This window comes from Schistocerca cancellata, chromosome 4, assembly GCF_023864275.1.
Source record: "Schistocerca cancellata isolate TAMUIC-IGC-003103 chromosome 4, iqSchCanc2.1, whole genome shotgun sequence".
Taxonomy (NCBI): Eukaryota; Metazoa; Arthropoda; class Insecta; order Orthoptera; family Acrididae; genus Schistocerca; species Schistocerca cancellata.
In genome coordinates, this window is record NC_064629.1 from 319,067,100 (window position 1) to 319,081,061 (window position 13,962).

Here is a 13,962-nt window from a genome sequence, read left to right on the forward strand (position 1 = left end):
AATCTACCCATCTATCTTCAGCATTCTTCTGTAGCACCACATTTCGAAAGCTTCTATTCTCTTCATGTCCAAACTATTTATCGTCCATGTTTCACTTCCATACATGGCTACACTCCATACAAATACTTTCAGAAACTACTTCCTGACACTTAAATCTATACTTGATGTTAACAAATTTCTCTTCTTCAGAAACGCTTTACTTGCCATTGCCAATCTACATTTTTTATCCTCTCTACTTCGACCATCATCAGTTATTTTGCTCCCTAAATAGCAAAACTCCTTTACTACTTTAAGCGTCTCATTTCCTAATCTAATTCCCGCAGCATCACCCGACTTAATTCGACTACATTCCATTATCCTCGTTTTGCTTTTGTTGATGTTCATCTTACATCCTCCTTTGAAGACACTGTCCATTCCGTTCAACTGCTCTTCCAAGTCCTTTGCTGTCTCTGACAGAATTACAATGCCATCGGCGAACCTTAAAGTTTTTATTTCTTCTCCATGGATTTTAATTCCTACTCCAAATTTTTCTTTTGTTTCCTTTACTGCTTGCTCAATATACAGATTGAATAACATCGGGGACAGGCTACAACCTTGTCTCACTCCTTTCCCAACCGCTGCTTCCCTCTCATGCCCCTCTACTCTTATAACTACCATCTGGTTTCTGTGCAAATTGTAAATAGCCTTTCGCTCCCTGTATTTTACCCCTGTCACCTTTAGAATTTGAATGAGAGTATTCCAGTCAACATTGTCAAAAGCTTTCTCTAAGTCTACAAATGCTAGAAACGTAGGTTTGCCTTTCCTTAATCTTTCTTCTAAGGTAAGTCGTAGGGTCAGTATTGCCTCACGTGTTCCAACATTTCTGCGGAATCCAAACTGATCTTCGCCGAGGTCGGCTTCGACCAGTTTTTCCATTCGTTTGTAAATAATTCGCGTTAATATTTTGCAGCTGTGACTTATTAAACTGATTGTTCGGTAATTTTCACATCTGTCAACACCTGCTTTCTTTGGGATTGGAATTATTCTTCTTGAAGTCTGAGGGTATTTCGCCTGTCTCATACATCGTGCTCACCAGATGGTAGAGTTTTGTCAGGACTGGCTCTCCCAAGGCCGTCAGTAGTTCCAATTGAATGTTGTCTACTCCCGGGGCCTTGTTTCGACTCTTTCAGTGCTCTGTCAAACTCTTCACGCAGTATCATATCTCCCATTTCATCTTCATCTACATCCTCTTCCATTTCCATAATATTGCCCTCAAGTACATCGCCCTTGTATAGACCCTCTATATACTCCTTCCACCTTTCTGCTTTCCCTTCTTTGCTTAGAGCTGGGTTTCCACCTGAGCTCTTGATATTCATACAAGTGGCTCTCTTTTCTCCAAAGGCCTCTTTAATTTTCTTGTAGGCAGTATCTATCTTACCCCTAGTGAGATAAGCCTCTACATCCTTACATTTGTCCTCTAGCCATGCCTGCTTAGCCATTTTGCACTTCCTGTCGATCTCATTTTTGAGACGTTTGTATTCCCTTTTGCCTGCTTCATTTACTGAAATTTTATATTTTCTCCTTTCATTAATTAAATTCAATATTTCTTCTGTTGCCCAAGGATTTCTACTAGCCCTCGTCTTGTTACCTACTTGATCCTCTGCTGCCTTCACTACTTCATCCCTCAGAGCTACCCATTCTTCTTCTACTGTATTTCTTTCCCCCTTTTGTGACAATTGTTCCTTTATGCTCTCCCTGAATCTCTGTATAATCTCTGGTTTAGTCAGTTTATCTAGGACCCGTCTCCTTAAATTCCCAACTTTTTGCAGTTTCTTCAGTCTTAATCTACCTGACTGGAATACCTATTCTAAACTACTGTACGGCCTTCGATAGGAAACTTTTTGCTCGTTCCCATATACAACAGCTGCTGCAGAAAATGAATTAGGAGTATTTATTAACACTGAAAATTAACTTTACTTTGTGAATTAATTACAGTGTAATATAATCATATAGGTAATAAGAACACAGTATGCTGTTATACATAACCATAAAGCTTATTTTTTTTCATTATTCAGCCCATATATTATCGTTAACTATGAATAGATGGTTTTTCGTGATGATAATCTAAATTTCTTTACCAGCGATTTAAGCCACAACAAGAGTGTGTGCACTGAATTGTCTTTTTCAATACGCCTGGTGCAGAAGTGTGTGTGTGTGTGTGTGTGTGTGTGTGTGTGTGTGTTTGGTGGTGTGAGCGCGCGCGCGCGCGCGCTTTTTTGAACACTTATGACTTCTTCACCTGGCATTATGTTAAGACGAGTTTCAGGTAGTGACTGGCTGAACGATGTGCATTACGATTATCTATTTTTTCGAAAACAAAAGTCCAACAACGTGAACCATTTTACAAGAGTAACATTTGAATACTACTTGCGAGTCAGTCAATTTTACATATTTGTGTGGAACTTGACACCTATTATTTCCAATTTGTTCATCTAATCACTATAAATTAATATTTTGTTATCAGATGCCAGTACTGATATATGTAACTTTCTATAGCATTATAGTGAGTCTTTACTTTTTGTCTAACTAAAAAAATACTTACAAGATTATATTAAAAATGAAGATATTCAGATGTTTTAATTATCTGTATTTCATTAGTAAAGATGCCAACACAAAGAAAAATTGTAGATGATTTTACCAAAGTGTGAGGAATATTAGTAACAGTTTTAAAAACGCGTAAATGCACAAATTAGAAACAGAATAAGCAAATTAAATTTTCAAGATAAATGAAAGATCAAAGACGTAGTCAATTTTAACAAAACAGAAAATAGTTTTAATTTTGTATTCTAAATTAAGGAAATTATTTGCTGGAACACTTTAAACTGCAATTGATAAAACAAGTTTTCACATGAACATATGAAGGAAATTTTAGCATTATTTTCAGTACTAAATAAAGTAACACTAAGAAAATCCAGTGTAAACAATGAATAGCAAGACGACAGATTATCTGCACAAGAATCTTAGTATTATTGTGAAGGACGTGCACAATTCAAGAAATGGTATATATTTTCGTAAAATTTATGTTCTTTAAGTGTTTATCTTTACATTTAATGTAAGTCAAGTAATAATCTCAAGAAAAAGTTTATATATCACTATTTATCTTCTTACATTTAATTCTGTATTCCAAACTGGATTATATATAGATTTCTAAACAAAAAGGTAATTAGAATAGAGATAAATGTTCCTGTTGCATAAATGTGGCAACAATTTTTAATAAAGTTAATTTGTTTGAATACACTGCATTATCTGCAGCACAAATTTAATCAGTGTATTGAAATGTAAATGAGGGATATAAATTTTGTCAGTAAGCCCACTGTATTTTAGAGGACAGGAATTGAAAAAAATGTTCAAATGTGTGTGAAATCTTATGGGACTTAACTGCTAAGGTCATCAGTCCCTAAGCTTACACACTACTTAACCTAAATTATCCTAAGGACAGACACACACACACACACACACACACACACACACACACACACACACACACACACACACACACACACACACACGCCCGAGGTAGGACTCTAACCTCGGCCGGGACCAGCCGCACAGTCCGTGACTGCAGCGACTGAGACCGCTCGGCTAATCCCGCGCGGCACAGGAATTGAATTTTTAGCTATTTAATGACGAAGCTTTTAATGGACAATCTTATTTATAATGCAAATGTAAGGAATACAAGTAATTGAAATGAAATGCGGCACACTAATTTTCCTCATACTGAGCCAACTGTTTAATACTATAAAATTTGATTGAAAATATAAACTACGCACTTATTCGTTCCATTTACTTTTTCCTACAGAACTTTAATTTGTAAAAAAAAATATTTTTCTACAAAAAAGGGGGAGCTACAATAGTACATGTTTCTTTAATCTCATGACATTTTGGCTTCTTTCTGGAAATATTTATTTCTTACTGTTAACACTCTTTTTGTGGTAATTTAAAACTTCTGCGTACGTTTGATTAAGGTACTTTACTGTTAGTTATGCGGAGTGGGCCTCAAATCTCCACCTTACCATCACAGCTGTGTTATTCCACGAGGTCATGGGACACAGGACAAGTGGTAGTATGATACTTTTCGAAAGAGTTTCGTTACTTTCCTAGCAGATATTTTCCCAATCCAAGTTGCTTATTGACTTCATATTAAACCTGATTATTTTCTTCTTTTGTTAGGTATGCTAATGAAATTTCAATACATTCTCAAAGCAATTACATAACTGGACAACTCCGAAATAAATCTAACACACAGTGATGGAATAATGAAATACTTACAGGCGTTACCAGCTGCCACAATGTTTTGAGCTGAGTTGTAATCATTCTCGAAGACTAGTATCAGTATCATTTGGTACGTGAAAAAGAAGCTATGCATCATATACCATGGGGCCATCAGTGCATCAGTTCTCTGAGGGGAAAAAAGTGCATCCTTACATGTTCTAAGAATGTGAAAACGTAATACGATAAATAATTGACATATTTCCTCCATACTAAAGTTATTCATTTATTAATAGCTATAGTGAAGTGCATTGTGGTTTACCTGTGAAATCCCCTGGATGAGATAGTAACATGCTATGAAGTACAGGATACTGTGTATCATAGTTTGTACAGCAACGAGCTTTCCTGTAACAGTTAAGTTATCTTACAAGTTGTTAAGGAAATTGAATTTGTCATTCCAAATAACGTGTACATGTAAATTACCATAAATGTTATGTTAGGCAGTTTATTCTGGAGTATTTAAGTGACTTTATGTATGTATGGGTTGTTTTCAACGGCTCATTACCCAGTAATTTGATATTTTAAATATGCAGTGTGTCTGGAACCATGTACGATATTATTCTTTAAAGTAAAGTAGTCCATTCTGAGAAAAATTATGTTTACAGTAACATAACCAAGATCCAAACATTACGTAAGTAATATAACCACCCTTATGCAAAGTATAAATCTTTGTTGCAGTAGTTCTACCAATTACGTTACTGTACTGAACTATTTCTTTCAAAATGGTTCAAATGGCTCTGAGCACTATGGGACTCAACTGCTGAGGTCATTAGTGCCCTAGAACTTAGAACTAGTTAAAACTAACTAACCTAAGGACATCACAAACATCCATGCCCGAGGCAGGATTCGAACCTGCGACCGTAGCGGTCTTGCGGTTCCAGGCTGCAGCGCCTTTAACCGCACGGCCACTTCGGCCGGCGAACTATTTCTTTAAAGCAACTCTTCTAGATGTTTTATCACCGAAGTCCGTACAGTCGCAGATTACAAAATGGTTCATAAACAAGGAGAAATGCATTATGTGTGAAAACGTAAATTACTAGTATAGGTAACAGACTGAAAGAAGCACTATTACTTAGCAGAAATTCTGGAAGCTATTACGAATGTCGTAAGTGTGGTGAAACAGATCATTAAGGCGAACGAAAACACACATTCGAATTTCCAGAAACCATTCCTAACTGATTGGGAACTGTTAGCAGTGTTTGGAGAATGGAATTTTTCCCAAATCTTAGCTTAGTAAAATACTCAAAGATTTTAGTGTGAGCATTATTCAGCGTACTTGTTTTTTAAAATTCTGTTGTGAGTGGTTCTACCAGGCAACGGCGGCAGCAGCACCAAGAAGTAAAGCTGAATCAACGATAATACTTGCAACTGACTGACAAATCAATCGTTCTCCAACCACAACGCTGATTTACGATTTACTCAAGAGATCTAAATGTCTGACAAATTTTGAGAGGTGCTGTGAGCTCTAAGACTCATGGAATCGCCATGAATCTTTTAAGGAAGTCCTGTCTGGCAGAATCGAGATAGAAGTGCTGTCGGTAGTTCCGAATTCCACCAGCGAGCTGTCATTTTAGTGTGGGCTTGCGTAGTTTAACGAAGAAAGTTTTTCTGCAATGATAGCTGATCGCCACTTCGGAATAGTAGAGTGTAAAGCAATGACGCCTTAACGTCTGTCATACGGCATTTGCTGTGCGTTAATTTATGGACATAATGGATGGAGATAGAGTGAAGAACAGACTTAGCGAGTTTCAGTAACGAGGGAGGCTACTGTAGAATCATTTCATCTTTACTCTTATCACTAGTCACACTACAATGTTGCTTTTTATAATTCACTAAAAGAAGTGCGTTGCTGCAGATATTAAGCTATTTTAAATTTTTTTAGACATAGGGTTGTGTATTTTTTAAATTCTATGTATTTTCAGATACGTTTTGAATTAATATATGATGTAGAGAGTTTTAATAGGATGTAGAGTTACTTGCTGAAGTTTAATACTGACAATCCTGTCCTAAAAATATTTAAATTAATTGATGATTTTTTTTCAATTTCATGAAATACGTTGGATCAAAGTTCTTATTACAAGCAACAGTCTATTGAGCAAAACAGGGTGAAAGACAAATGTGTCGCATATTGCAGGAAAAATATACTGAAGTCTTTCTTCACAGGGAAAAATTTAGCGATTGTTCAACTTATGTAGTTCTGATATTATTTGCATTGGTGCATTAACATGGTCATCCTCCTCTTTAAAACTTCGGTTTTTTTTTAGTTAACAGATACAGGAACTTTCGGACCTAGGAACTGTCAATCAGTGTAAATTTGATAACTGATGCTTTAGTGTGGTCACAAGGGAATGGTCCCATCCGCCATGACGAAACCCCAACCTGAAATTTTTCATACAGTAGGAATACCGCGAAAGAGGTGCACTATAAAAATTTTAGCTGTTAAGGCACACTGTAGGTGTTTTTAAAGAAACCGTTAAAGTTACTAATCTGCCGCACGAAGAACCGCTTGTAACAGCTATGTGTGTAGCCCTTCCTGTACGGTGCGCGAATCGGCAAAAAAGCAGATGCCGCCACAAGAGAACGTAGCACCTCGTAGAGCGAAGTCCAAATTGCACACATGCGAATTTTAAGCACTTCAACCGCACCAAAAGTGTCTAAAATCATAAATTTTTGAATAACTTGCAGTCCATATCGTCAAATTGTTGCAGTTCTAATTGTTACACAAGTGACTAGCAGAGGAAAGAAAATCAAGGCAGTGTGTGATGTTACATTACAGACAACTTCCATCAATTGGGACTTCCATATGTGAACATGAAATATTGCAATTTATGTATCACAGTTCTTATAATAATTTGTGAATAATGTATATTTTACTAAAAATTTAACAGTTCGTTATTTATTCCCTTCAATCATCACAAAAATGCGAACCGTATATTGTATGACGAAAATATTTTCTTTACGCCAGGTACACCTAATAAAACAAAGATTAATGCATTTAGGCATGTCACAATAATTACTACTATTATTTAGACAGAATCGGGACGGAGTAAGAAACAGTCGTGGCCATTGCTCTGCATATTGTGCTGTGTGCCAGGCATACTTTATCAAATTCGTAAACTCTGGTGATGCAAACTGACAGTTTACAATAGTCTGAAGTTTAATATTTATATACCGCTGAAAAACCTGAAATCATCCAGAGCTATCAGAAATTATATTGTATGGCAATTTTCTTAAAAATGTTTTGCAGTGCCGAAAAATTTCTGTCTGGAGCCTGTATCATTTTGTTCTAAAGACATATGGTTTTATGTCCGGACCAAGAAGCCAACAAAGGTAATGCATTATCTCTTGCAACTAGTAAGAACAAGTGTCAGCAATAACACTGAAAATTATTCTCTTCCATTTTCCAGATTTTACTACGCCTGTTACAAGATTTTTACAACTAAACAAGACATTTTAAAAAAAGTCGGTCCTAACTTGCCTTGAAGTTCCTGTAGACAGACGTAAAGCTGCGTAAATAGTTATCCACTGACACTTGTCGCTGCCATAGTTGTATACGAATGCGTTATGACATTCATCGATTGCACAAGCGACTTTGTCTTTCTTCCGTTCGAAATGATAACGTGCGGTTTGTACGCAGTTCTTGCGCGAAACCTGACTGGATTTACAAACAAAATTATAGGAGATAACAAACTTCGTTCTTACGTCAGCTACGTACTTCTCTATAGTTTTACCTATTAATCAGATCTCCTAGAAACATCTACTTTAAGTAAACTTCGTAATTTTCCGACTTCGTTTTCTGAATAATTTCCTGAACTTGTTTAACTAGATCAAAGAAACGTGGAAATCAATGATTTTAATCTTACTTGAAATTCAGAGGGCTCGTTCACGTAGTTCTCACTTGGTAACCGTGCAGTGACTCATAAGCTGTTTTAATTCTTTCTGACAGTTTTTCTTTCACAGTTTTACAAGTTTGATTTTGGGGCGTATTTATTGTTTCGCGTAATCCGTTCCATTTATACAGTTCACGTAGAGATTTTATGGAATGGAACCAGCTTTGCATTATGTTTAAGCGTTTTCACCCTCCTTTTATTTAACCAAAGAACTTATAGCCTTTTCTTTGATACTGAAAGTTATTACCACACGTTTCCCTTGCGCTTGTTGCGTACTCTTTCTGTTCTGGACTTTAATTAGCTTAACTATCACCGTTCGAACCACAATTCATGGAATGGTCAGTTATTTCCCGTTCGTTCTAATGCTTCTACAATTTGTAACGAAATGTCGACATCATTCCAACGAATGTCCAAGAAATTAACAAACAAATTGACAAATGTATACGTCTTCAGGAGACGTACATAATTTAGACTGCATATCCCTTTATTCATATTTCATCTTTGCAAGGTTGAAATATTAATTGGATTCCACATTACTATGCATTGTGACGGGTAATGAAAGCTCGTTCCACGGTCTTGAGCTCGTAAACAAGAGAGAATCAATCAAGTCACAGCACAAAGGATCACAGACGACAAAAAATCTCAAAACCTTGACGTAAGCAAGGGTAGCCATGTTCACAATGTTCTGAGATGTTCAACGTGTGGTACAGTTGAAATTCTTGCCTAAAGGCACCACCACAAACTCTGCAAGATACGGCGAGACACCCAGAAAAAAAGCACAAACTCCAAGATTTCGTCCACGCATGGAGCACCCTCTCCTTCAGCCTGAATAGCAGCCCACACAAGAGTTTCTTGAAAATACGTTGGAAGGCTTCATTTTAGTAGTGATGAAGCGGTGCAAGCAGAGGCGAGATTGTGGCTCCGTCAACGAAGTCAATCATTCTACAATGACAGCGTCAATGAATTGGTCTGTCGTTAGGAGGAACGTGTTCGCCGTCAAGGTGGCTGTAGGGAAATAAATATATAGACATGAAGGATTTAGAATGTTAAAATCATTTGTTTTATTTAAAAAGCTTTAAGAGTTTTTACAAAAAAGATTGGAGGCATTAATTTTCAGCACGCCCTGGTATATTCGTATGAGAATTTAATTGCTACTTAATTGGAATTGTGGCTGTTCCACAGAACACTCTTGCGGCTACGCAGTCTATGTTACCAGCTGTTGATCCGAGTATCTTTACTGGAGTTCACAACCGGTGTTCTTGCGGGTTGTTCAACAGACGGCGTTGTGACAGTAGAATGGTGGAGGAAGCTTTGTCAGTTCCACAGTTATGTTTAGCAGAGGTTGTTGATCTGATGTGTGAATCTTCTACAGCTGAGTGCATATTCATTTTCACGCGTTTGAGGATGTTAAGTACATGGGATTTAATAGCTATAGTTATTCTTCTTGATTTATTTACTTAGAGAAGAGGGTATGCCGAAATAAAAAAAAAAATGTGGTGAGCTGATGTGAGGTGTTGTTGAGGCTAGACTTCAAATTTTTGGTGTATTTCTCAGATAGGGTTCACCATTTGCTGCTTCGTTTATTTTAAGTGCTTCGGTGGGTTTTTATATCCTCTTGTGTGAATTTGTAGTGAAATTTGTCTATAGTAATTGCAATTTTGTTACAGGTATGTAGAAACTGCAATTTGTTCAAGTTGTTCCACACGACGTCCCTTCAGACTATAGATATCCTCAATAATGTATTTGTCATGTTTATGAAAGCTCTGGAGGAAATATATTAAAATATCAAACAAATAAGGGCTGACAAATGAATGAAGGGAACAAAGAAGGGCTACTATTGAGGGTGATCATAAAATGTTGGAAAAACAGTTACAGAACACCTATTATCGTGTCGGACCACCTTTTACCAGGCATAGCGTAGCTTCTCGACGTGGCATTGACTCAACAAGTCGTTTGCAGTCCCTGTAGAAATGTTGAGCCATGCTGCTGTCTGTCTATAGCTGTCCGTAATTGCGAAAGTATTGCCAGTGCAGGATCTTGTGCACAAACTGACCTCTTGATTATGTACCATAAATGTTCGATGGGATTCATGTCCGGTGATCTGGATGTCCAAACAATTCGCTCGAATTCTCCAGAATGTTCTTCAACCTAATCGAGAACAATTATGGCGCGGTGATATGACGCATTGTCACCCATAATAATTCCATCGTTGTTTGTGAACATGACGTCAATGAATGGCTGCAAATGGTCTCCAAGTAGTCGAACGTAACCATTTCGACTCAATGATCGGTTCACATCACAGCATACCATATCGAGCCACAACCAGCTTGGTCAGTCCTTGTTGACAACCTGGGTTCAAGGCTTCGTGGGGTCTGCGTCACACTAACTTTACCATCAGCTCCTACCAAATGAAATTGGGACTCATCTTACCAGACCATGGTTTTTCAATCGTCTACGGTCCAACCGATATGGTCACAAGCCCAGGAGAAGCACTGCAGGCGATGTCGTGCTGCTATCAAAGGCAATTGCGTCAGCCATCTGGTGTCATAGCCCACTAACGCCAAATTTCTCCGCAATGCTCTAACGGATACATTCGTCGTACGTCCAACATTGATTTCTGCGGCTATTTCAATCATTGTTGCTTGTCTGTTACCACTGACAACTCTATGCAAATGCCCTTCTCTCAGTCGTTAAGTGAAAGCTGTCTGCCACTACGATGTCTGTGGAGAGAGGTAATGCCTGAAATTTGGTATTCTCGACACATTCTTGACACTGTCGATCTCTGAATGTTGAATTCCCTAAAGATTTCCGATTTGAAATGTCCCCATAGTGCGGTGACAATCACGTCGGAAACCTTTTTACGTTTATCATCTGAGTGCAACTGACAGCTCCGTTAATGCACTGCCCTTTTGTACCTTGTTTACGCGATGCTGCCGTCATCTGTACATGTGCATATCTGTATCCCACGACTTTTGTCACATCAGTGTATATATATTGCCATATGTTGAGATTATTCAAATGGTAACGTGAGCTCAGTTGTCAGGACGAAGTTGTGTTCTGCTCTTTCATGTTAACAAGCTAGTTTTGATTTGACAGCTGGTTCTCTCCGTCTGTGTGACATAAGTATTTCATGTGGACGAAGTTTAGCCAGTTCCATGATTAAGTGAGTTTAAACTGCATGGATGATTACGAATCTGATATGAAGTGAGGATGCTATATCTTAATCCTTAGGGGTATATATACCTACTATCCAGATGTGCCTAGCGAGCGTAAGATCACCATAGGTGTGACGTCACATACAAACTAAAACAAAGGAACGACGCACCACGAAGGAGTTATCCGAATGGGATGTAAATCGGTAGATGTGATATACATGTACAGACAAACAGATGATTACAATTTCAGAAAAAATGGATGATTTATTCAAGAGAAAGAGCTTCACACACTGAGTAAGTCAATAACGCGTTGGTCCACCACTGGACACTACGTGAACAATTATTCAGCTTGACATTCATTGATAGAGTTGTTTACTGTCGTTCCGAGGAATATCGTGCCAAATTATGTCCAATTGGCGCGTTAAATTGTCAAAATTCCGAGCTGGTTGGGGCACTGCACATAGTGCTTCAAACTTTCTCAACTGGGGAGAGATCTGGCGACCTTCGGGGCCAAAGTGGTGTTTAGCAATCTCGATGACAAGCAGTAGAAATTCTCGTCTTGAGCTGGCGGGCATTATCTTGCTGAAATATAAGCCCAGGATGGCTTGCCGTGAAGGTCAACAGAACGGGGAGTTGAATATAGTCGACGTAATGTTGTGCTTTAGGGGTGCCGCAGATGACAACCAAAGGAGTCCTGTTATGAAATGGCATCTCAGACCAACATCCTGGTTGTCTGGCCGTTGGGCGGGTGACAGTTTGGTGTCCCAATGATGACTGGGGCGTCTCTGAACACGCCTTTGCTCGTTATCTGGGCTCAGTTAGAAGCGGGACTCATCACTGAAGACAACTCTACTGCACTCAATGAGATCCCAGGCCAAAGACGTGTCTGGAGACGCCCCGGACACCAGTGGTTACCGACCTGAATGTCGCCCGCCATATGGCCCGGCAACGAAGAGCAATGGTATAGGCTGACATTTCTTTTCATAACAGGACACCTTTGGTTGTCATCCATCGCATCCTTACAGCACAGTGGTACGTCTACGGTATTTTACGGCCTGCTTTGTATCCCTTCATGGCAAGCCATCCTGGGCTTACATTTCAGCAAGATAATGCCCACGCCGCACGAGTTTCTACTGGTTGTCTTCATGTTTGCCGATCACTACCTTGGCTAGCAAGGTCACCTGTTCTCTCGCCAATTGAGAACGTTTGGGGTGTTGGGGATAGGAGCCTCTAACAATCTCTGGATTTTGACGATATAACACGCCAACTGGACAGAACTTGTCACAATAGCTCTCAGGAGAACTTCCAGTAACTATGCCAATGCCAAACTGTATAACTGCTTGCACAAGAGCCTGATATGGACCAACCCGTCATTTACTTGCTCCGTTTGTAAGGCTCTTAATCTTGAATCAAATTTTTCTGAAATTTTTGTCGTCTGTGTCTATGTACATCACATTTATAGATTTCCGTCCAATTCGGGTAATTCTTTCGTTAAGTCTCTTTCCTAGAGTGTTTTCACCTTTAATGTTCTGAACTGTTTCCTGATCATGTTCTGTCCTACATCAGAGTGATTATGTATCTATTGCTGTCTGTGCACTTTATGTGAAATGTTTTGGAGAACGTGGTAGTCTGTAAGAAAATGACTATGTGCATGTGAAATAAAAGTGAATTGATTAATTGACTAGAGCAATACTAATATATCACGGGAACAATAACTGATGTTTAAGAACACTTCGAATGCAATAAACTTTCTTGAGACAGAAGAGCCGGCCGCAGTGGCCGAGCGGCTCTAGGCGCTTCAGTTCGGAGCCGCGCGACTGCTACGGTCGCAGGTTCGAATCCTGCCTCAGGCATGGATGTGTGTGATGTCCTTAGGTTAGTTAGGTTTAAGTAGTTCTAAGTTCTAGGGGACTGATGACCTTAGATGTTAAGTCCCATAGTGCTCAGTGCCATTTTTTTTGAGACAGAAGTTTATGTCCACGAATCAACACGGTTTTAAAAAGCCTCGCTCTCACATGATATACTGAGAAATATGGATGTAGGACATTTGACACGGTATCCCATTGCAGGCTGTTATCGAAGGCACGAGCATATGGAATTGGTTCCTAGATATGTGGGTGGCTCGAAGACGACTTAAATAATAGAACCCAGTATGTTGTCCTCGACTACGAGTGTCCATCCGAGACGAGGGTATCGTCAGGAGTGCCTCAGTGAAGTGTGGTAGGACCGATGTTCTCTGTATCTAGAAATGATTTCGCGGACAGCGTGGGCAGCAATCTGCGGTTGTTTGCTAATGATGCCGTGGTGTACGGTAAGGCGTCGCTGTTGTGTGACAGTAGGAAGATACAAGACGACGTAGACAAAATTTCCAGTTGGTGTTATGAATGGAAGGTAACTCTAAATGCGGAAAAAATGTAAGGTAATGCGTATGAGTAGGAAGATCAAACATGTAATGTTCCGATACAGTGTTACTAGTACCATCCTTGACACAGTAAAGTCGTTGAAACATCTGGGCGGAACGTTGCAAAGCCGGCCGCGGTGGTCTAGCGGTTCTGGCGCTGCAGTCCGGAACCGCGGGACTGCTACGGTCGCAGGTTCGAATCCTGCCT

The 13,962-nt window shown here is 39.1% G+C and overlaps 1 protein-coding gene across 1 annotated transcript in view; it reads right to left on the bottom strand.

Moving 5' to 3' along the window:
• Positions 1–2,856: 2,856 nt before the first annotated feature.
• LOC126184190 (uncharacterized) overlaps positions 2,857–13,962 on the bottom strand; it is a 59,874-nt gene continuing 48,768 nt past the window's right edge. The window contains exons 3-5 of the mRNA XM_049926557.1: positions 4,571–4,653; positions 4,309–4,438; positions 2,857–2,861 (exon numbers count right to left, since the gene is read on the bottom strand). Coding sequence (XP_049782514.1) covers positions 2,857–2,861; positions 4,309–4,438; positions 4,571–4,653 — 218 coding nt within the window. The remainder of the gene's footprint in view (positions 2,862–4,308; positions 4,439–4,570; positions 4,654–13,962) is intronic.